Raw genomic sequence first — 23,151 nt, 5'->3', positions numbered from 1 at the left:
CCCCTGGAACATGTTATGTGGGAGAGGGGCGACCCTACATCCGTGCTTCGAACCCGTGCCACCACTGGGGAGGATGAACTGAGTGCGTTCAAAAGACATCAACACACAAAAGAATGGATGTGTCAGCCACAGAAGGAACAATGCTAACTTCACACGGCTAGACCGAGGCAGTGGCCTGAGGGCTAAGAAACACTCCAAGACAGAAAGGGAAGAATACAGTGCAAGAGATCCTTTGAATGCCTGCTGCTCCAGATTCTGAAGGAAATACAGGGGAGAAGGGGGAAAAGCATTTTCCGTCTTAGAATCACAACCACAAACCTGAAAGAAACTGCCCAAGAGTCACCTCTTTGGAATGTCAGACAAGCAGAAGGAACCATTCATCACAGTGCAGTGGGGGACACGCAGCCAGGCGGACGGACAGTGGGGTTCAGAGAGCACTGGCGGGGAAGGGGGTGCATCACACAGGTGAAGTTGGAACCGCGCAGCAATAAGGCAGAAGCTAGAGAAGACTGGAGAAACCAAAGGGAGAGTGCCTGGGGCAACTCGGGAAGTCTGTGCTCGCCAAGATTCAGGTCTGCCTATGGCCAGACCTGCACAATAATGGACCAACTGGGTGGGGAGGGGACGGACAATATAAAATGAAGAAGCACAAATTCTCTGGGAGGCCTCCCGGTGGGAGGAAGGCTCTCTCAAGATGAGGCTAGGAAAACAAGTGGCTAACGGGGAGGATTGCTCAAAACATACACTAACGTTCTGTGTTCTACCAATGACGTCTTCTGCTGCTTGTCTCTGCAATCAGGGGGTGCCTGCAACATATGCAAACCCGGTGGAAACAGTCTTAGAGAATTTAATTGCTGGAAAGGGTCCTCAGGCGATCAGTGTGAGCATGAAACATGTTAACATTGAACTAAATAGAAAAATTAGCAGATAAGAGCATGAATCAGATGGACTGTGCATTACTACTCTCCAAGGCCAAAGGGGAAAGTCAAGGACCACCACACAGGTCCATCCTTTGAGGAACATGACAAGTCCTGCAGAGCTAAAGAACAGGGCAAAACAAGTGACCTGCAAAGTCGCCGCTGGGGCTCACGTTCTGTGAGGCTGGGTCTGCCCTATGCCTAATGGGGGAATTTTTTTATATCATGTTGTGGTGACTATATTAAAACATCTCAAGAAATCTACACGTTGCCTGAGTCACAGAATTCTTTATGGGGCCTAGACAGTGGGTGGTACGCGTATAAGCACTCGCAGTAGAATATACCGGACGCTCTGAAGAGGTAGAAACAACATGTCAAGGGATTTTTTTTTTGGTTTTGTTTAAAATGATGTTCCACTTTAAAAAAGAACTCGCCCAGGTATACAATTCAGTATGTGGGCGACACAGCAGGAATAGATACATTCACATTAAAATAGAAAAAGAAAAGGAAAGAAAAAAACAAGGGCCCTGAGAATTTGAGCTTGCCGAGAGCTGAACCCCGGTTAAAGCCAGACGGCTTTAACTCTGCATCCACACGGCGGCGGCTTTAACCGCATCCACACGGCGGCGGCTTTAACTCTGCATCCACACGGCAGCAGCCCGCGGCAGCAGCAGGGATCTCACAGCCAGGCCCTGGACAAACGGGACCTTGACCTTGCTGTAGGCATCGTATGTCAGTTAGGACGGCGCTGAAGAGCAGGCTGCGTGAGAGTGGTGGACGGTAGCAAGAAAGGTCTGGAAGCGTCTGAGCTGTCCCGGGTGGAGAAGAGGAGATGGGGCGAGAATGCCACCTCTCTGCCCGCAGGGCTCACACTTTGGCCACCGAACCCACTGCTGGTGCCCGTGCCTCCTCAAGGGTGGTGCTGTCCAGCTACAGGGACAGAGAACACTGCCCAGTCCCACACCCCCCACACCCCCACCTGGCAGCTGGGGCTACAGACCCTCAGTGCAGTGAAGCGGGTCAAGCTGAAAGCGGCCAGGGGTCTTCTGGTAGCAGTTTTTCTCCCTAAGAAGAAAGAAACCCCCTCTTCTTCAACAGGACTTTACCATGTCCGCTGCTTGGAACTGAGATAAACACCCAGAAACTACAAGAGATCAAAGTGAAAGGCGAGTCAATGCCTTGAGGGTCTCAAAGGGAAAGGTGGACCCCGGGATCCTGAAGGCAGCTACACCGCTGAGCCCACCCGGGAACCGCCGGTCCTGAGACCCCGTTACCCAAAGGAACAGCCATCCTCGTGCTCAAACACACGTGCAGCTGGTGTCTCTGCTATGTTGTCCTGATTATCACACTCTCCAAACCACTCTTGGGCCTGAGCCAAGGGTGAGTCTGTTCAAAATTGAAACATGACCCTGTCCCGGCCCCCTTTAAAGCCCTTCCATGGCTTCCCTCTCATCTCCATAAGGAGAAAGGACTAGAAAAAGCCCTCTGGGGATCCGCCATAAATCCTCTCTCCCAGGACCCCTGACTTGTCAAGGGAAAGCCTCCCACACACGCGCCCACCACTACTCATCTGCTCACTCCCTGGGGCTAGAACGGCCCTGGATGACGAGCTGACCCAACACCAGGACGTTCACCTTGCACACAACACCCTCACCCCACGTACCCTGCCTTTCCAAAAGACAAACACACATACACGATTTATGCACGCACACGCATGGGCCAACGGATCACTGTATCAATGGGTGGGCTTCTCACATTGCTTTGCAATTTTCTATTCAGACGCCTCACCGTGCCGTGATCTCCTGGAAGGTGGGCCCACGTCTTCGTGTTATTTGCACACCTAGCACAAGCCTGGAGCAGAGAAAGGGCCCATCCGAGGTGACAAGCCCTGCTGTGCTGTGCTCCGAGAAACCCAGCTGCAACCAGTGGGCACAAGTCATGACAGGTTTCAGCCAGAGAAAGAAATTTCCAGCAGTGAGAGCTGTCCAAGGAGGGATGAGCAGTCTTTAGTGATGCATCTCCAAGGACAGTTTTCAAGGAAGCTTCGGATCCCATCTGTGACGCTGTGGGGAAGACGGCACCACCTGCGAGTCAGACTGGGCAGCCTCTGTATCTCTGAACTCTCGGCTGACTCACAGGGAGATGGCGCTTCGCTGGAGGAACAGGCGTGGAGAGCAGGGGGCAGGGACAAGAGAGGCCAGGAAAATGAGCAACAGGGGACAGTAAAGGGAAACTCTGGGCAAGACACTGGGCGACAGACCACTCTGCACCTCCCTCCTTCCCTGCCGGCCAGAGAGTCCAGTTCGTGCTTTGTGCAGTCCTGACCACCCCCCCACAGAAATGCCAGTGCGGCTCTGGCTGTGTCCCCTCAGCCCCTGCCCTCCTCCGGCAGCAGCTCCAGGGGACAGCTCACACTGACCATGCCCTCCAGCATCCCACCTCTGCTGCACATGGCGCCCTTCGGGGTCCCCGCTGAGCCCAGAAGTGAAGACGACTCAATATGATGGGGGCCGAGCCTCCATTAATGAGGGACAGGAGCCAGCATGTAACCGCCCTGGGCTCCTGACTTGGGGGACACTTCTGGAAGTCATTCTGAAGCTTCAGGATCCTTCAGGATCCTAGAAGAGTCGAACCTCTGCTGACGGCAGCCGTGAGCCAATACCGAAGCCTCGGCTCTCCTGCCGGCCTGTCTCACCTCCCTGTCACTCCTTCACTCCTGCCTCCTCGGATCACCCAGAAACTGTCCACAGCCACGGCCACACCCGGGGGGACAGATGCTAAGATGCTTTCCATTAAAGTCTGCCTCAAATACACAATCTGCCTTGATTCTCCGCGGCCTCATGCAACGTGGAACCGCAGCCCATTCAGCTGCACTCCCTTCTCCAGAGCTTCTGCAGTCTCCGTGCAAAGTTTTCCCACCGACTCAGGCACCACATGGCAAGCACTGTCCTCAGCAGCCTTGGAAATGATTCTTGGAGATGGTGTGACATGGTCTCTTCAGCAAGGGAGCAGCACGGACAGAACAAAGCTCCCGTGGGAAAAGCAGCATGTGCGTTCAGGGAGCGGCAAATCATTCCAGGCAGAACACGAAGCGTGAGAGCCGAGAGCCAAGAAGGTGAAGACAGACAGGCAGACACAGCCCACAGTGACCCTCGACGCCACCCAGAGACTCTGGGCTACAAACACAGGCGTCGACGCGGAGAAATGAGGGGCCGTCTACAGCGCTCCTGCGAGCCAAGCTCCTGACAGTCCCCAAAGCTCTCCCACGGCCGGCACGACTTCCGACTACCGAGTCTTCGTGCCCCGCCATGGCAGGAGCACACAGTAGGTGTTCAACATCTGTCCTTGGAAAGGAGGGAGAATGGAGGGAAACGGAGAAGAGCTGAAGAAAAGCCTTGCTGGTGATTTTGTGCCCATTCCCACGTGGACACCTGAGCAGCTCTGCCTGCGCCTGAATTTCCCCGCAGCCTCACCGGCCCCCTCCCTGTACTCTTCGAAGACGTCTCTTTTCTACTGAAGGTCTCGTGGGCTCAGCCCCGAGGTCCCGCCGGTGCGCGCTTTCCCGAGGCTTGCTGATCGCACCTGCCCAGACACACTGCAGATACTCGCCTGCTTGGGCTGAGTTACTGACTTGTTCAACTTTCCCCCTCATCCCAGCGAACACCTACATTCCTCCTGGTTGCTTTTTCCATCCGAAATTGAACAGCTCCGCGGCAGGTGCCTGTGTGTGTCCTGCACAAGGCTGTTTGGCGAGTCACACGGGCCCGCTGGAGGACACAGGACAGAGGCAGTGGGGACATCCCGCACCCCAGTGTCGGGGGGCCTGGGGCCAGACTCCACTCGACCACTTCCAGTGGGACTTTGGGAAACTACTTCACCTCCATAAAATCCCTCAGAAAAAATAAAATAATGGCACGGGCCACAAAGACGACTTTGAAGATGAAATGACACAGTTCACTTGCAAGTCCCCACACACATTAAACACCCATCGCCTCCACCCTGTCCTGGGAACGCCTGGGACACTGCCGCATGCCCTCAAGACTCCTCTCATCTACCTGCCTTCACAGTCCGCTCTGACGACTCGGTCTGAGTCAGCTCAGGCAGCTGCCACAGATCGCCACAGACCGGGGGCCTGCAAACAGCAGAGTCTGTTCCCCACGGCCCGGAGGCTGGAATTCCGGGATCAAGGCAGACCTGGAGCCAGGTGAGAGTCAGGTTCCTGGTTCTTGGCACCTTCTTGTATGTCCTCACGTGGAGGAGGGGGTGAGGGGGTACCTGGGGCCTCGTTCACGAGGGCTCTGCCCTCAGACCCAATCATCTCCCAAACAGTCCTCCCTTGGATACCATCATCTTGGGGATCAGGATTTCAGCACAGGAATCTGTGCCAGGGGAGGAAGGGGCCTGGGGACACAAACACTCAGACCATAGCAGGCTCCTGTAGAAGAAACAGAGTCGGTAGCCAGAGGCAATCTTGAGGCACAAACTTCCTCAACCCTGTCCCCTCGGGGCATCTGTTGGTCTGTCCTTCTGATGTCCCTCTCAGCACAGGCTCCGTCTGGAACTAGAGCTCAGCCCTCTGTGGAGAGCAATGGGAGGAAGACCCTCACCTACACGCTCCTGCAAGGAACACAGCCCCCTTCCTCTGCTGAGAGGACCTGAATCCTTCCCAAGATATCCTGCTTTGGATTTGGCTTTGCTTTTAAGACGTTTAACAGCCCTGCCAAGCCAAGTGAGCAAATACCTAACACAACTTGCTCCGCCAGCATTAGCAACAATTACAATTTAAAACATCTTGGGCAATGACACAGCAGGAGGCCAAGAAAGCAACAGCAAAGAAAGTCCAGGGACCACCGCAGTCCGTGATCCTAAAGATGGAGGGGCAGATGGTGGTAGGGAGTCACTGCACAGCTGCCTGTCCTCAGGCCGTTACCAACTCAAAGGCAAGCGATCTATGCGGGCAATTAGTCTGGGAACACAGACCTCTCCCTGCTCCCCACACACGGCTTGAGGTGACCTGCTGGGGAACTGTCTGGCCTGGACATGCGTGAGAGCCCCCTGAGCTCTGACTTACTAAGTTGGCTTTAAAGAATAAACCGCAGGCAGTCTCGACTATCTCGACCATGACCACCACGCACAAACCCACTGCCACGAGTCTTCCAGGAAACGCAAGCTGAAGTGTGTTGTGCAGACAGCCACACTCCAGGGTGACCAGACCGGCCCCTCTTCACCTTGGGCAAAGGGGACAACAGAAGAGGAGCCCGGCATGACGCACACCTGAGTGTCTCGCTGCCTCCCCCCCAGGCTGCTGCTGCTCAAGTCTCCCGTCTCCCTCCACTCCAGTCTCCTCCCCCGAGCTTCTGGATGGGACGTGCATGGCAATTCTGCAGCAAGGCAGGGGGTGGTTTGTCTGGTGTCCAGTCCGTGGCAGTAATAATCGGCACTGACCTCCTAAGGACCCTCCCCTGCGAAGTCCCAGCCCTCTGTCCACATCTGCCACCTAAACTCTCCCACGACTGTCCGTCCTTTGGCCACGCTCGCTCCAGACACAACACTATTGGAACCCGAGGCCAATTAAACCGCCAGGCTCTGCGGCCACATTCACTTTTATTTCCAGGACTCTACTTGGCCGTGACTCGGGAGGGCCAAGGCAACTGTGGGTCTGACTTCAAAGCCTGTCTCTCCAGTTTGCCAGCCTGCTTGCTGGTTACCCTCCTCGCTCTGGTTAAGTATTCATGTCAAGCACTGCTCTTCTGAAAACAGAATTTCTCTATAATAGCAAGTTCAACAGTAATTTTCTACCACTTAATAAAACATTCTCTTTGTAAACTGACGTCTCACTCTCCTCCTATTTCCAGATCTTTTCAGGGTCCGTCCTTCTTAAATCAAACATCATTTTGCACAAAAGAAATAAATATTTCCTTCGTGTTATCAAAGGACTAAGGATGTACTGGTTCTCTAGTAGTCACAATTCGTTCCACAGACCCTTACGGAGAGCCAAGCACTGTCCTAGGCTTTGGGGACACTGTGCATACCAGAGAAAGACCCATGCTTCCTGGAATGTACTGCTAGTAGGGACATTCAGTATCTTTAAAACATGATAAACAGATAAATTACATAGTACCTTAGAAGGTAATCAGGCTCTTGGAAGCTGGGCAGGTCTAAATGTTCAGTGTGGACTCGAGCGCTCTAGTTCTGATCTAACAAACACAACTCACACAATCATTTCCTACTGATGAGGACAGTCACTGTGACGCGGCTTATTTACTTATTTGATGGCTCGGTCGCGTCTGTTCCCTGCAGTGAGTGCTGTGAAGCACCGCAGGATTTAGTCCACTTTGCAGGAAACCTAGGGACTCGATCAAGTGGTGAGCCGCCAGGACCTCACACTTCAGCAGGCGGGAAAGTCAGCCTTTCATTAAACAGAGAATGAATGGAGGCCCCTTGGGTGTCTGGCTGTTGGGACCCAGGGAAGAAGCAGGCTCACTCTTACCCCCAGAGAGCTCTGAAGCTCACCCACAGACCACGGCCCCAACGCTTAGCATGCTACACATGTCACCCCCTCCTTTGGTCCCCGGGCACTTATGAAGTTGCTCTGTCCCTCAGCCTGTCCTAAAGATCAGGCTCAGTGAGGCGGAGAAGCGACAGGACAGAGAGACCCTCCCCCGGTAGGCAGCAGACCCAACATCACACCGGCATCCGTCTGTGTTAGAGCGAGGGCTTCCCACTGCCCTCACCTGCGTCTGCTGGGCGCAGGAGAGAAGTTTACACCGAGTTCACGTACAGGACCCACCTGAACCCCCAGGCTCCACGGCTGAAAGGAGAGACGGCCCAGAAGTGATCTGCGTGGCCACCCCTCTGCTCTGTCCCTGGGTAAAGCAGCTGGGTGACAGGTTACCCAGGGCAAACACTGGCCCTGAACAACTTCTTTCCTCTAGCCCACTGCCCTCTACCCTACAGGCAGCAAGAGGCCATCCGCTCCCAACAGCCACCCATGCCCCCCACCTGCCTGCCACACTAAGACCCACTGCACTATCGACCACACAGCTGGCCACCCTGATCGCCACACAAGCCCCCTGCCCCCGGGGCCGAGCACTCACAATCCCCACGGCTGGTCAGTGACATGCCCAGGCTCCTGCTTTGCAGCCATGCTCCCTGCCAGGGAGAGGCAATTCTTGAGCAGTGAAGAAAACCAGAGTCTGGGTTTCGGTCACACAGGGAGAGGCTGACATGTTCCCTGCACTGAGACAGACGAAGGTCTCGGGCAACGCACAAGGCGAACTACAGGTGGCCCTTCGGTGACGGCAGATGCTGACAGCAGGCTGACACCGATTACGCTGGGATAACCCACTCAGCCTTGCTTCGGAGACCGCCCAGCTGACCCCCTGGGCCTACACAGCAAGCCTGATGAGAAGCGCTGGCCAGCCGGTGTCTTTGGGTTTTTTTATTTATTTATTTTTTGTTTTTGTTTTAAAGATTTTATTTCTTTATTTGACGGAGAGAAATCACAAGTAGATGGAGAGGCAGGCAGAGAGAGTGAGAGAGAGAGAGGGAAGCAGGCTCCCTGCTGAGCAGAGAGCCTGATGCGGGACTCGATCCCAGGACCCTGAGATCATGACCTGAGCCGAAGGCAGCGGCTTAACCCACTGAGCCACCCAGGTGCCCCAGCCGGTGTCTTTGAATGAACATCAGCCAGTGTGGAAAACAAAGCTGCTGGCGGCAGCTGGGGGAAGGGAGCGCCCGGGTCACCCCTCCAGGCTTCTACACGCTCTTCCTAAGGGAAACCATCGTCCAAATATCTTGCTTTGTGTACGAGTGATAATTACACAATTAATTTTAAGGAAGTATTTTGTCTTCAAATTGTAATAGAAGCCTAAAATAACTCCACTGAGCTCTAGAAAAGGCCCTGATCCAGCAGAAAACAGGATGTGATTTCGGTGAGATGGACAGCGGAAACCTGACTGAGGGAGGGGCCCGAGGTCACCCACTTCACACCATGTCGCATCACGGAATCCCAGTGTGACCCTCAGTGCATGAGGAGGGCGCTTCTGCGATGCTTTTAGCCCCAGAACACTTTTCAACTGAATCATTTAAGCAGTTTCAGCATAAACAATCGTGACAAGGGCGTGACTTCTCTGGTTAAAGTGGCTGGGGTCCCCCTCCCCACGCTGCCCCGCCCCCGACCCATCCATTCTGAGCTGCAGGCACCTCTGAAGGGCCCCGAAAACAGCTCGAACACTGGCGGCTGAGGGTGCCCAAGGCAAGGCCGAGTCAACTACACTCCAACCAGACGGTCGCACTGAGCAGCCACGGCAGAAGCAGGCGGCGTGAGCGGCGTCAGTCCAGAGCTCTCCGAGCGTGCGATCCGCACGTGCAGAGCGAGATGCTGCGAGCTTGAGCACTGGAAGGCGGCTCGATGAAGCACGCACAGTCATCCCTCGGGACGCCCACCTCGGGCCTGGGGCTAGGCTTCCCGTGCCTTGAGTCTCGGACCGCTGCGAGCCCGGACAAGAATGCTGCCCGAGCGCCAGCCTCCCACAGCCCCCGGCCCGTACATTCCACCGAGTCACTGACATTCTGGGAATTAGGACTTTTAATTTCTTGACATCCGTGCGTTATTGCTCTTCAAGCCCAACACACGATCGGAGCGCCTTACACTTCATCTCCTTTAGAAGACGGAGTTTAAGAGCAATGGCACGGCACAAAGCGGAATGCGGAGCCTGCTGCAGAAGCACATGTTCACAGACGGGTGTGCAGGGCCACAGGGCTGAGGACCCCTCCCCCGCTCTGACCCCGTCTACGACTGGGCCTGGGGCCTGCATAGGCAGGAAGGTGCTCGGTCTACAAAACCAGGAGCAGAGTCGCTCCAGGGATGGAGACCAAACACCTGTTCCATTCTCAGGGCAATGAGCAAAAGCCCAGAGCCCCGCAGTGTTCTAGGAAGTCCCCTCGAGCCTCCCCACCTTCACCCAGCTGTGCTACTCCCATGGGACCTCCCCTGCCCTCGCGCCTCCCTGAGGTCTGGCCACTGGCGGCAGCAGCAGGAGACGGGGCAGGGGCAGTCCGCCCCTGCTCCCCACCTGCTGACTCATCTGAGCTTGCTTCAGGCTCTAACCCGCACTGGCCCTTGGAGCTCTGGGGACCGCCCCCCCCACTGCGTCTATACGCAGGGTGCTAGCAACATCCTCGTGACCCCGCTGTCCAGTTTCCCAGAGGACCTAAACCTTTAATACAGGATCCTCTTACTCAACCCTCAAGCTGCCAACTCAAGCATGCCATGTGCTCCCTGCCCACATCCAGTCCCCTCCAGTCACCCCCAGATGACGCCACTTCCCACCCCCCATCTCATCACGCGTTCCCAAGACCAACGGCCCCTACCCCAGCTTCCATTCCCTTCACCTCCAGGCCTGCCTGTCCTGCTCCCCCTTACAGGCAGCCTCCTGCTCTCCCTGTCCCTCCGCACGCTCAACGGCAGGGGCCTCTGCCCAGTGGATGCCCCACCCACTTGGGCCCTCAACAAAGGGTGGTCCCAAGCCTAGGGCTCCCGTCCATGCAGATAACATCCCTTTGGACACCCACAGTCCCCCAAAGTTCACACACGACCAGAAGTAACTTGTCCTCTCTTCCCCAAAGCTGCTTCTTCCTTGGGTTCCCAAGACTGGCAGGGCCCACCCTCCACGCCGGCACCCCAGCCGACACCAACACCTGCTCCCACTCCCTCCCTCTTGCTTCCCACCCACTCCAACCTCTGCCCAGGCCCTGGCAATCAGAGCTCTCGAATATGGCCGCTTCCCTCCACTTCCAAGGCCACTGCTGAATTCAGATACGTGGACCCTCATCAAGACCACCCTGCCCTCCCAGGCTGCCTCGCCTGCAGCTTCTCCGCGAGCCCTTCAGACTTCATTGTGACGACTACGGGTGCTCCTCACACTTACCTCGAAGTGCTAAGATTATTCTGCCCAGACCCCGAAGCTCTGAACAACTTTGCTGCACGAACTGTCTTCCCTGCTGTCACATCGCCAGCAACATCCATGTGCCCGGCAGCCGGACAGCGTCGACACACTCAGCACTTCTCACGAATCATGAATGACCCACGGCAGAAGCTCAAAAATATTCCTATTTTCCTCAACCCCTAACTACACACACACACACACACACACACACACACACACACACACCCTTACCTCTGAGGAGCTCCTCTGACCTTACAAAGAAAAACTAAGCCCCTCTGAGGAAAGATCTCCTTGTTCCTTGCTCCCCATCCCCTCCTGTCTCAGAGGGGATCCTCTGGGAGGGATGCTATTCCGTTTTCCGACCCCACACTCAGCAGTGGGATCCGTGTTTGCGTTTGTATCGCTGAGTTCCCCACAGGCCTTCCAAGAGCCCCTACAGGTACTAACACTCGAGCCGGGCAGGCAGACTCGGCCAAGGGCAGGTGAAGAGTTAAGCGTACAGGCAATCAGACGTTTGAAGAAATTAACTCATATGCACTCATTTATAATTAACGCTGCGCTAATATTCTCAAGTACCTATTCTAAATTGCCCAAGAACTAATTAAATCTCAGAACACCCCAGAGAGTAAAGTGTTATCAGCCACATTAATAAAAAGCTCAGAACAGTTGTCAGAACAGCAGACGGATAAGGGATTATATTCTGGGACTCTGGCACCAATTCACTCCACACTGCTAAGACAGCAGTTTCTGGAACTTATTAGCCCACGCTCCTTCCATCGGACCTGCTGAATACGCATCACTTTTGCTTTTGCTTGTCCCCTCAGGCCTTCTCCCATCATTCCGGCTGTCCTGCTCCGAAGGAAAGCCAGGCAAGCACCCGCTTCCAGCAGTGACCCCAGGGAGTGACAGCCATGAAAAGAAGCATCTGAGGGACACGAGGCCTTTGTCTTCCAAGCGACCCCTGTTCTCGTGACCTGACCGCACCTGCAGGCTTGTGCCCCAACTGTCATGAAGGAAATGCCTATCTCACCTTCTCTCCACACACACAAATGCCAAGTCACCCTTAGACGTGACACTCGGGCCTCCTCCTCAGGAAGCCCACCGGGATGTACTCCACAGACACGTGGTCCTCCCCAACTTCTGTTATCTATTCACCTCGCCGTTCCCCTTTCAGACACTCAGCTGCTCAAGGGAAGAGACTCACCTTACTCAACTCTGATCCCCCAACTCTGGCTGGGCACCCCACCACAGCACAAGCCCAAGAATCAGGAGAGAAAAAGAGACGAGAATCTGCCTGCTGTGGGGCTCTCAGCCCTCAGCTTTAAGCAGCCCCCTTGGCAGCCTGGAAGCACCAGGCACAGCAGTAAGGTGGTTGTAAAAGCTTCGGGCCGTGGGCCGTGGACCACTCATCCCAACTTCCTAGCCAGCCCAGGTTTTCACTGGAGAGCGCGCACTCCTTTTCAAATGGGGTCACAGGCAAGGCAGCCCCGTCCTGGGAAAAAGCATCCATTAGAGTGAAAGCCCACTGTGCTGTGGCCTCCATCACACCCTCTCGGGCCCTCCGCACCAGGACACAGCAGGCAGCCCGCCGAACTGCAGATGCAAGCACTGGGCTGCCCCCTCCGCCTCCTGACACGGAAGGAGAGACTCCCCCACACCGTCACGAACAGCCAGTACGGCCCCCACTGGCCTCCAAGGTGCTGAACAAGGAAGCCCTCACTCAGAAGTCCAGCCATACAGTCCTGCTTAGGTGGGATCTTATCCATTCCGCCCCCTCCCCCAGTCGCTGCAGCAGAAGGGTCTGAGTGCCCCGGTACCCAAGGGACACAGCAAGGCGGGAACAGAGAGATCGGGGTGCACAGGGTCAGATCTACCCCCCGCTTCTGCGTCTCACATCATCCCCAACAGGACCGGAGGCTTTAGCTCAGAAGACTCTGGACCAGGGCAGGGGGCAAGGTGGAGGACCAGCAGCCAAGAAGACAGCCCGAGCCATATGACCAGGGCTGGAGCTCAGAGGTCTAAGGGATTCAGGTAACGGCCAGCTGGCCTTGGACAACTTCCCTCACATGCCAGAGCCTCTTTCTCCTCTTCTGCAGTGAGATGGTGGCCCCACCCTGGCATCTGGCGGGAGGACCAGAGGAGACCCTCGGCGCCCTGGCAGCTGGGCACAGCTGGGCCCCCACGAAGAGGGCGCATCGGCATCGCCGTGGAGCCCAGCCAGCGCCAGTGAGCATCACGGTCCCGCTGACCCGAGTCTAGGATTCTGCAGACGCAGGGAAGTGCTGGACTGGCTTGCCTCTAGAAACTCTCCAAACACATAAACACGCATCTATAAAAGTTAGCAGCCTGATGCACACCCACCTCTGGGGCCCCCAGAGCTCCCCATAGGTTCCGGGCCATAGGTCTCACACCTTCTTCTCTCCGAGCACACATCCTGTTCTCATCCATCAGAACCTCGCTTCAAGTATCAGAAGCTACCAGAGTAACGAAGGTCCTGCGCAGGTATTTTCACCACGCAGACATTCACTAGCTGCCTCCATGGTGAGGGGCAAGAGAGAGCTGGCAGGCGGGCTCAGCAGGCACAGGGGGCTAGGAAGAAACAGCTGCCTGCCCCAAAGGAGCCAGGAGACAAGTGGGCACAAGCAGGCAGAGCAGCGGCCCAGAGGAACAGTCCAGTCTGAGGGAAGGACAGGCAGGCCATGGGGGGATGCGCAGGAGGAAAGTGACAGGTCACCTTTGCATTCGACACCTCTCTGTGAAGGGGCGGCCTCGGGCCTAGTTGAGACGTGGAGCGACCAAACAAGGGCTGTGGCTGGAAGTGCCTGGAGAGCTAGACCTGAGGCAGGGAGGGCGGCCAGTGAGGGGACCAGGGGCCCCAGAAGGGCTCAGGGCCAAAAGCCAGCAGGACTTGGAGACCAGGGGCCCCAGAAGGGCTCAGGGCCAAAAGCCAGCAGGACCTGGTGACCGTTTGTTTGGCCTGGGGTGAGATCCAAGGAGGAATCAGGGTGACTCAGGTTCTATTTCTGATGACTGAGAAGCACCAGCAAGTGAGAAGTAACTTTCTTAGGCAACCATTAAATACAGGCAGGAAAGGGGCTGGGGCGGGGGGGAGGGGGGCACAAAACCCAAAATGTAAAGAACACAGAGTCCAGAAATAACCATGAGCAGTTGTGGATGGCCAGACAGTCAGCAACCCGTACAGGGATCTCAGCCACGTCACCTGCCCGACACCACAGAGAAATGCACGGGGAAGCAAGAAAAACTAACCTTGAGTCTGCTGCCCATCAGACACCGCACGGCCCTAGTTTCTGTCCCTAGGGGATTCGCACACCTACCACACTTCCTGTGTGCCGGGCACTGTTCTAAACGCTGGGAACAGAGCAGCGAAAAGAGCTAGCCACACAAAGTGCCTTATGCAGTCTGTCTGTGCCAAACCCATACAGCAGCAGAGTCTGCTGGCTCTAGATTCTGGCAAAGAAAAGAGAAACAGGAGTGCTTCTCTGCCATGCGCAGGGCACCAGGTCCCGGGGACAGGATGGGCCCCTGCAGGCTGAGCTAACAGCGTGGAGGGAGACAGACACATAGACCGACACTCCTAACATGAGGAGACTCGCATGGCGTGGGGGGAGCAGCCTGGGCTGCTGGGAGGCAGAGGCCAAGAGCAAGGACGTGCACTCGGAGCCTGCCTGCAAAGGGATGGAGCCAGGAGCCGCAGGGGAGTGGGAATCTGCTGGCACACAAGAGGGCCCCAAGGCTCAGGGGCTGCGGATGAGTGTGGTTATTCACAGGACAGAGGGAAGCGAGTCTCAGGCAAAGGACAGCACACAAGAGAGAAAGAGCACAGAGTCCTGGGGCCTTAGAAAGTTTGTCCCGGAGTTGCAGGTGTGCAGTGGGGGAGGGGTATGGGCCTGGGGCCGTGGGGGTGTGGGGGGCAGCTGACAGGTTTATACACCAATGATCTAGCAGGTTGGTGAGGAGCTCCGAACGTCTGTGAATGGGGCAGGTGTGGGGCGTGCGTAAAACCATCCGGATATGTGGGACGTAAACAGAATTCCTCTTTGCCTTTCTGATCTCATCCTTGGGAATTTTAGATTTTAACGTGTGTTTTACAATGTCTATAACATGTTCTTATAACAAAATACCTGAGCTCCCAGCCTAGGTCCAGCACTAACTACTGTTTAACACTGGACAGGATGCTTGTCTCAGTTTCCTAATCTGTGAAATGGGGACAAAACTGGTAACTACTTCATGGGGTTTTTATGAAGAGGAAATACATTAATATTTATAAGACACACAGAATAGTGGTAGGCCTATAATAAGGACTCTGTAAGATAGTTCTTAAATTCTAAAAACGCAACTTATTAGTAACTAAATGAATACATACCAGGATGTGACTGCAAATCACTGGTGTACACAGAGCATGGACGGGAGAAGGGCAGACCAGAAGGAGTCACAAGAAGAGACGACGAGGCCTGACCCGTAAGAACGGGAGCCAGCGTGGAGAAAAAGTCAACTGACCATGGTAAGAGACCAAAGTGACATGAAGGGTAAGACATCTGGGTGGTAGGGCTGGTCTAATGGCGGGGGGCGGGGGAGCATTCAGGAGGAGCTAGACAATGAGCACAACACAAAACATGCCGCTTACCAATCGCAAGCTCAGGAGAGAGTCTGGCCAAGGAGGACATCTTCAGATCACGGAGCACAGCTGGGGGGTGAGTCCAAGGAAGCGGACAGGGGCCAGGCAGCAGTCACTAGTAAAAGCAGACAGCTGCAATCCCTCCCCCTGCCGCCCTGGGCACAGGGCAGGGCTGCATTTTCTAGCCCCTTGCAGTCAGTGGGGCCATGACATCAGCTCTGGCCAATGAAACACACGGGCAGAAATGATGGCGGTCACTTCGAGGCTGACAGGAAACCACCCAGGGCACAAGGGAGTGCCAGGACACGTGCCCACTCTTCCCAGTAGGCCCGAGGCCAGGTACGCAACCGCTGCACCCCATGACCTCCAGGCTTCCGTCCACTTGACTGGCCCGCAGTGAAATTAGGGTTTACAGGTGACAAAAGCAAACCGTCATCACCATGACACAGCTCTCCACGGAGAAAGGTGTTCTATTCTGAGACTGACACTGCCTTTTCTCCACACCTACAAACTGTCCAGCACAGCTCGCCCCAAACCGTTTTCAGTCACAGCAGCATTAGCCAAACCCACTGTTTGCTAACACAAACACAGTGTGAGCCACTTGAAATACTGTTGTAAAAAAAGCTCCATGAAAATTATAGGTGCATCTTAGGTAAGATCTTAAATAAATGCCTTGCCTTCTGTAGGACAGATTCAACAATAGTAAGAGCCAATTTTTGCAACTCTCCTTGCAGAAGATGACCCCAGAAATAACAAGCTTGGAAAGGTTCAGAAGTCACTTTTATGAAGTTGACATATTGATTTCTGTAGGCTGCAAACTGTTTTTTCAGAAACACCAGCTGTTCCACACAATAGCACAAAAAATCTCTTCTCTTGGCTTCTTTTACTATTCAAATTCAGAATAAAATAAATAAATGCTGAATACATATCGAAAGTATTAACTTGCCAGGGTTCAGCATAGGGAAAGGCTTATGTTGTTTTCTTTTAATTGTTTTAACAAGCTACAGAGTCAAGGTCAACTGTTTGAAATGTCACCAAACTGCTCCTTACAGACCATGCATTAAAACAATCATGCGAGAATTTTCCAAATTGTAATGTTGTGCTTGGCAACCTGGGAACGTGGAAGGACTGCAAAGAAGGCGGCCATAAGGCAACTGGGCAAAAGGTCACTGCTGCCTATTTTAGAGCCTTCCACGGGGGCCTGAAAGGGTAAAACTCCCAGAGTTTCTACGTTTCCATTTGGTATTTGTTAAATTAAAATCCTTTTAAGGTCATTCCAATCAATGGCACACGCGGCCATTTTCTCCACGGCTTATTACTGGTGCAGCGGATAATCTTATGAGACAGGACGGCTCCCGCCTCCCTCACTGCCGAGAAGAAGATCCACGTCGTAACCACGCAGGGTGGGACCTTCGATTCTTACACGGTTTGCGAAAAAACCGACAGAAGTACACTGAAATGAAGAAAATCTACGTCCGTGAGGTGAGGGCCGGCCATGGGGCGGGAGGCAGGCAGTGGGGGGCTGCGCGCACCCCAACCCCAGCCCGGGCCATGTGCGTGACCGGATGAGCGGCACCTCCGGACGTCAGCATCTGCAACTGCAAAACCCTGAAACTGAGCCTGCAAACGGGGTCTTTCGAGCCTATCTTAAAAGGTCACGTACCAGGTGATTCGGAGGAAACACAATTTTTGAAACGACTGAACTACAGAGTGCGAGAACAGATCTCTGGTTGCCAAGGGTGGGGGTGGGGCGGTTCTGCAGCAGGAGCGCGTGTCCCCTGGGTGACGCGACCGGAGCGGCACACACACGTGCCTCTGTGTCGGATTCTGACGTCCTGCTGCACAGCCACGTACGATGCAACCCTTAGCGGAAACGGGGTTAAGGGCACCAGACTTCTCTATGCAATCCTTGTGACTTGCTGTGAATCTGTAATTAGTTTCAAAATTTGAAGTTTTACTTTTTAAAGGGTTTCTGAGACTTGGAGCCAGACCCTTATTATTTTCTCTGTGGACCCTAGGATTTGAAAGAGTTTATCTCCCAAACTGCATTTCTTAAGATCATTCCTTTGCCCATGTTTACTGATAGAACCATCTTACTTTACGACTTTCACTAAACCACGATTTCCAGATGGACCAAAGACAGGGTTATAAACGAGACCACACAGATCACAGAGGACACACAGAAGCGTGTGTTTTATTATATGGGGGCATCGGCAAGCATTCCCGGCTATGATGAAAAGGGACATTCGACAGGAGTGACAAGTATTTAAAACTCCAGCAAGGCTACAAATGGAATGAAAAGACAAATGATAAACTACGGAAAATACCTCCTGCATTTACGGTGACCCAGAGGTGTAGTAAGGAAAGGGCACAAACTAGAAACACCCCAAATTACACACAAAACACAAATCATTTCCCGGTAACTCTATAACCACAAGGTCTAACTGTGACCACAGAGCCGCTAACTCAAATAATTAAAAGAAATCACTGGCACAGAAGCCTGGCAGGGCGGAGGACTGACAGGACACAGGCTGAAGAGGAACAGGCGGGTGGGCGGCAGCGTCAGGGAAGTAACCGACAGACACTGCGGGGTAGCTCGGCAACGTGCGCGTGTGTCAAAATGGAAAATATGCCCTTATTAGCCCAGCAATTACATGCCTAGGTATTTGCCTAAGATAATAATAGCAGGAGTACAAATATAATAATAAAATTGAAACGCTACCTGAGTAGCGTTTTTTTCTTTTTTTTTCAATCAGGGAGAAAAATAAAAAGCAATCGTGAATGTCCATCGACTGGAAACTGATGAAGGAAAATGCATGGCCCGTGCATATGGTGAAATGTGGGTGGCCTTTAAAAATGACAAAAGTCTGCACTTACTGATTGTTCGGGGTCAGGAAGCAGAGCACAGCCGCTGAACTATGGCGGTTTCCGAACCCAGCCCCACCGCCTACAGGCTGTGTGACCTCAGCAAGCTCCTAAACCTCTCTGTGCCTCGGTTTCCTCTTGTGTGAAGTGGAAGTAATACCAGTGCCAAGTTCTTCAAGTTGCTGGGACTTAAATGAGCTGTAAGATGGAGAGTATCCAGAAAGTGCTATGGAACAGCTCACTGAATAAAAAATACTGACATGAAAACTTTATTGGCCATGTTAGTGAGTGAAAAAAGAGTACAGAACATGCGTATGACCCCATTTCTAAAAAACGTGCATGAATATACAACTGAGCAGGATCTTTCTTCTCTTTTTTATACAGCATAAGAGTCGATATACCTTGGCAGTGAGATTCTTGATTACTGTTACTTTCTTCTTAGTATTTTCAGTATCATCTCAGGCATTAAAAAATTTAAAAATGTCAATATCCAATAAGCACTGTCAGACACCTTCAGAATCTGACTTGGTGTAAGCTTTCGTGGGGTGGATTTGGTAATATATAATATACCAGGGGTTACACTTCTGGGAATTACTCCTATAAAAATAACAGTATAAGTCTACAAATACACATGTATATGGGTGTGTGTACACACCTACACACATACATAGACACACACACACATGCGTATGCATAAAGAAGCACTTATTAAAGCAGTATTTACAACAGCAAAAGACAAGAAATAACTGAATTGTCATCAACCGCAAACAACAGGACACAGAAAAACAATGCTGAAGAGCTCCAAGGAAAGACCCTTTTGTTGAGGGTCTTGAATGGCCAGGAGGGGACTATGCACTTTACTCTAAAGGGGAGACACTGAAAAACTTTGTGTCGGGGGAAGAAACCCTGAGGACAGTGCAGAACACCCACAAATCTAAATGAGTGAACATCTCAGACTGCGTCCAAGTTAGATCCAGGCCTGACCTCTGGAAGCAGCAGCAGTGGGAAAGTTTTGCAAAAGAGATCCCTGATTTCCAACCAGAACTGTACAAAATGCCCAGAAGTCTCCCAGAAGGAGTCTGGTGGGATAAATCACATGAAGGCACAAAAATAAAGCAGATCCACAAGAAGACAGCACTGAACGAGCGGAGAGTCAGATTCTCTGACCCGGGGAGGTACCCATGGAGCTGCTCGGAAGGCTACAGCTGAAGCCCTGATGAAAATGCAGCCACCACGGGGAAAGCAAGCTGGTGCAACCACCCTGGCAAACAGCATGGAGGTTCCCCAAAAAGTTAAAAAGAGAGCTACCTTACAATCAGTAATCACACTGCTGCGTATTTGCCCCCCAAATTCCACTAATTCAAAGGGATACACGTTCCCTTTGCTTATAGCAGCATTACTTACAATAGCCAAACTACGGAATCAACCCAATCGTCCACCGACAGACGGACGGATAAGCAGGTGTGGTCTATACATACAACGGAGTGTCCGCCATCAGAATGAGCGAACTCTCGCCATCTGCAATGCCCCGGATGGAGCCAGAGTGCGACGCTAAGTGAGAGAAGTCAGAGAAAGAAGAACACCACGTGGTTTTTCATAAGTGGAATTTAAGAAACTAAACAAAGGAGGAAAAAAAAAACAAATGAAGATGCAGACCCTTAACTCTAAAGATCACACTGATGGGGGAGGGGAGGTGGGGGGGAGGGGAGGTGCGGGGAGGGGATGGGGACGTCCTCGGCAGGGGCACTTGTGATGAGCACCGGGTGACGTATGGACTCGCCGAATCACTATATTCTGTGCCTATAACTAGGATCACTGTTAACTGTACTGGGATTAAAGTAAAAAACTTAATAAACAAAAAAACGCCACCACTATTAACTATCTGTGTGAGGAAAAGGGAGGAGGGGGTGTGCCTGGCATGAGGGCAACTCCGTGATGCAGAGCCAGTGCTGACAAAGCCACCGGAAATTAGCCCTTTAGGGGCAGGGGGTACATCCTCACCCTTCCTCCCTCAACCATCTCTGCTCTAAAGTCTCTTTATTTGCCAAAGGGCATCAGGCTCGGAGACCACGGCACTGCCTGCCTACACGTCTCACACGGCGGCGACTCGTGCCCTGCCGTGGGTCAGCGGCCTTCCCGCTGACTTCTCTTGCCTGAATGCTCGTCCGTTCTGTGCCTTAGTCCATGCAGCCAAGAAAGGGTTCACACAGTCACCTTGAGAGCAGTTCCTCAAAGGAAAGAACAACATTTCGTATTTTCCTCAGTCTGCACGGGTGTTGGCAATGAGTCCTGGCCACCAGCCTGGATGTCCGCTAAGGATCAGGTGATGAGTTACTCAATTACTCCCCCGATCTGTGCGAGGACTTTGCACCCAATGGTCTTGTTTCGCCGCTGGAGGTATTTATAGTAAAGGACTTGAGAATGGAGGTTCAAAAGCTCGGTCCCCCTGCTAACTGAAGGACCCTGGACTAATGACCTGCCTTCCGGAGGTCTACCTACCCTTGTCTATAAAACCGGCAGGAGGAGCACAGTGCTGTTTCCACGCTGCTGTGAAGGAAGTGACAGCTAACACTGCTGAGCACGTTTCATGTGGAGGTGCTGTTCAGAGCACTTTGTCAGTCCTGCCCTATTTAACCCTCAAAGCAACCATAGGAGAGAGTGCTGGGTTTACTCCCATTTTACAGATGAGGCATCGGAGGCAGAAGGAATCTGCTAAGGGCTGGAGCAGCTGGGACTCATATGCAGGAAGCCACATCCCAAAGCCCGAGTTTCAGCCAGAACTGTCTCCCACGTGACGTCCTGAGTCCGGCACAAAGCACGGCAAGAACTTCCTTAACTTCCAGGCCGTCTGAACCCTTCACAAGCAGCACAAACGCCAGACGACAGCAGAGCCCACAGGACAGGCCCTCCCCTCCAGGACAGTGGTGCTTCTTCACTGCCCCAGAAGGTCACCCACAAGACAGGCTCTGCCACGGTGACGTCATTCCTTCGCACTCCCTTCAGCCTCATTGAGAAGCGGCTGCAGAGCTGAAGTCCAGCAAAGAACATGTGTGGAGGAAGCCCAACACTCTATTTGCTTCCAGAATGCCCGCCTCAACCTAGCCCTCGGCTTCCGTTGGCTCCTCGAGGTCCCTCACGGGGGCCCTGAGCATCCTAACGTCCGCACTCACGCTCACGCAGCCCCATCCGTCGGCTGAGACATCCTCCCTCCGCTAATCCCAGTGCCTCCAGACCGCGACAGCAGGTTCCCTCCCGACTCCCCGTCGCCGAGGGTTTACTCCCTGCTCAGTCTGCACTGGACAACCCTGCTGTCCCACCCAGAACGGAAGTGCACCGCAGGACAGGCCACGCCTCACCCTCTCTGCAAACCGCAGAACCCACCGACGCACACTCCATGGGCACCTCCCACACAACACCCTCACACAACACCCTCAATCCACAGAGGACGTATAGCCTAAAGAGGAACTGTGCCAGCCAGGGGAGCCTCCTACAGAAACGCGCCACCCCGCGGGTAACTGTCCCCATGAAGCCGTCGGTACATACGAGTCTCCCTAGGACACGGCCGCGCTCAGCCCTCGGGCATCATACCTGCTTCTCCATCCTCCTCGTCCAAATTCAGCACAATGATGCAGATGTGCTTCCTCAGCTGGCGCGGGTTGGAGAACTTTCGACAGCACTTGCTGCACTCCAGGCTGCCGGGGGCCGGGCCGCTGCCCTCCTCGGGGGCCGGCGGGCTGTCCCCTCTCGGGCCCACGGTGCTCTCGGCCAGCTCCTCCTCCGCGCTGGGCTTCTTCGTGGAGCCCTTGGGCCTGCCTCTCTTCCTCTTCATGACCGAAAACTCTGCCGAGGAAACAAGAGGGCACAGTGTAGTCACACACAGCCACGGTGCAAGGCACACACCCACTTCCAAATGTGCAAATGTGCTCAGTTTCATGTTTTGTGGAAAACAAAGTTTGAAGCAGCTGCGGAAATGAACAGCTACAAACAGTATCGTGAGTGCTGCTCTGGCTACCGTGTCATCAACGTCCTCCTATCCTGATTTAGACATACTGTTTGATGAGAACCTGGGCACATCTTCTCTCATAAAGTGAGGATGGCTCTGACCTGTGACCAGCAGCCCCCCGGTTCATGGATCACAACCCTTGTGAGCCGCTGACCCCACCTACACCCGTCCAGAAAGTGCTGAAGGACTTCCTCGCAAAGGATTCGCCGAGGCTGTTAGCTTCTCGTGGTCTTCTCCACAACTACACGGATTATTTCAAAGCACCATAATTACCACAGCCAAACTGTTCTGATAAAACAAAGAAAAAGTAATCACAACCTAAAGTCTACCAACCACAGGACTAAGGGCACAGCAGTATTTTTCGCGTTTCCTGGTGGCCTAGGGAGTTCGAGAGCAAGCTCGGAGCTGCATCAGAGCAAGTTTCAAATCGTTTTTCAACTTGTATTTCTTCTCAATTAGCACTCAAGTTTAAGGCACTCAGCTCCAGAATGAAGGTGGGAATTCCGATGGGTAAGCAGGGTCAGGGAGCACCGTGCTGTCGGGTGTGTGAAGGTGGAGAGGCGTGGTCTCAGACAATATGACCTGACAGGTGCCCCGAGACACCACCTAGCTGACACCCCAGCGTTACGGGCCTACGCGCTGCGGTAGGGCGCACCGGCAGTCCTCCCAGTCTGGGCAGCGGAGGAGAGGATGGGGTATAGGGCTCCAGCACCATCCTGGGAAACGGGCCACGCCAGAATGAGGACCACGTGAGCTCTGGACAAAGGAGCCTGCTTTGAC

General features: G+C 53.7%; 1 protein-coding gene across 1 annotated transcript in view; it reads right to left on the bottom strand.

Annotated features, from left to right (window-relative positions):
• The window catches only part of ZFAT (zinc finger and AT-hook domain containing), a 184,590-nt gene that overhangs the window by 116,616 nt on the left and 44,823 nt on the right, over positions 1–23,151 (bottom strand). The window contains exon 3 of the mRNA XM_059165561.1: positions 21,957–22,208. Within this exon, the coding sequence (XP_059021544.1) occupies positions 21,957–22,208 (252 nt within the window). The remainder of the gene's footprint in view (positions 1–21,956; positions 22,209–23,151) is intronic.

Source organism: Mustela lutreola, chromosome 3 (genome assembly GCF_030435805.1).
Source record: "Mustela lutreola isolate mMusLut2 chromosome 3, mMusLut2.pri, whole genome shotgun sequence".
Taxonomy (NCBI): domain Eukaryota; kingdom Metazoa; phylum Chordata; class Mammalia; order Carnivora; family Mustelidae; genus Mustela; species Mustela lutreola.
This window is presented reverse-complemented; position numbering and strand designations above follow the sequence as displayed.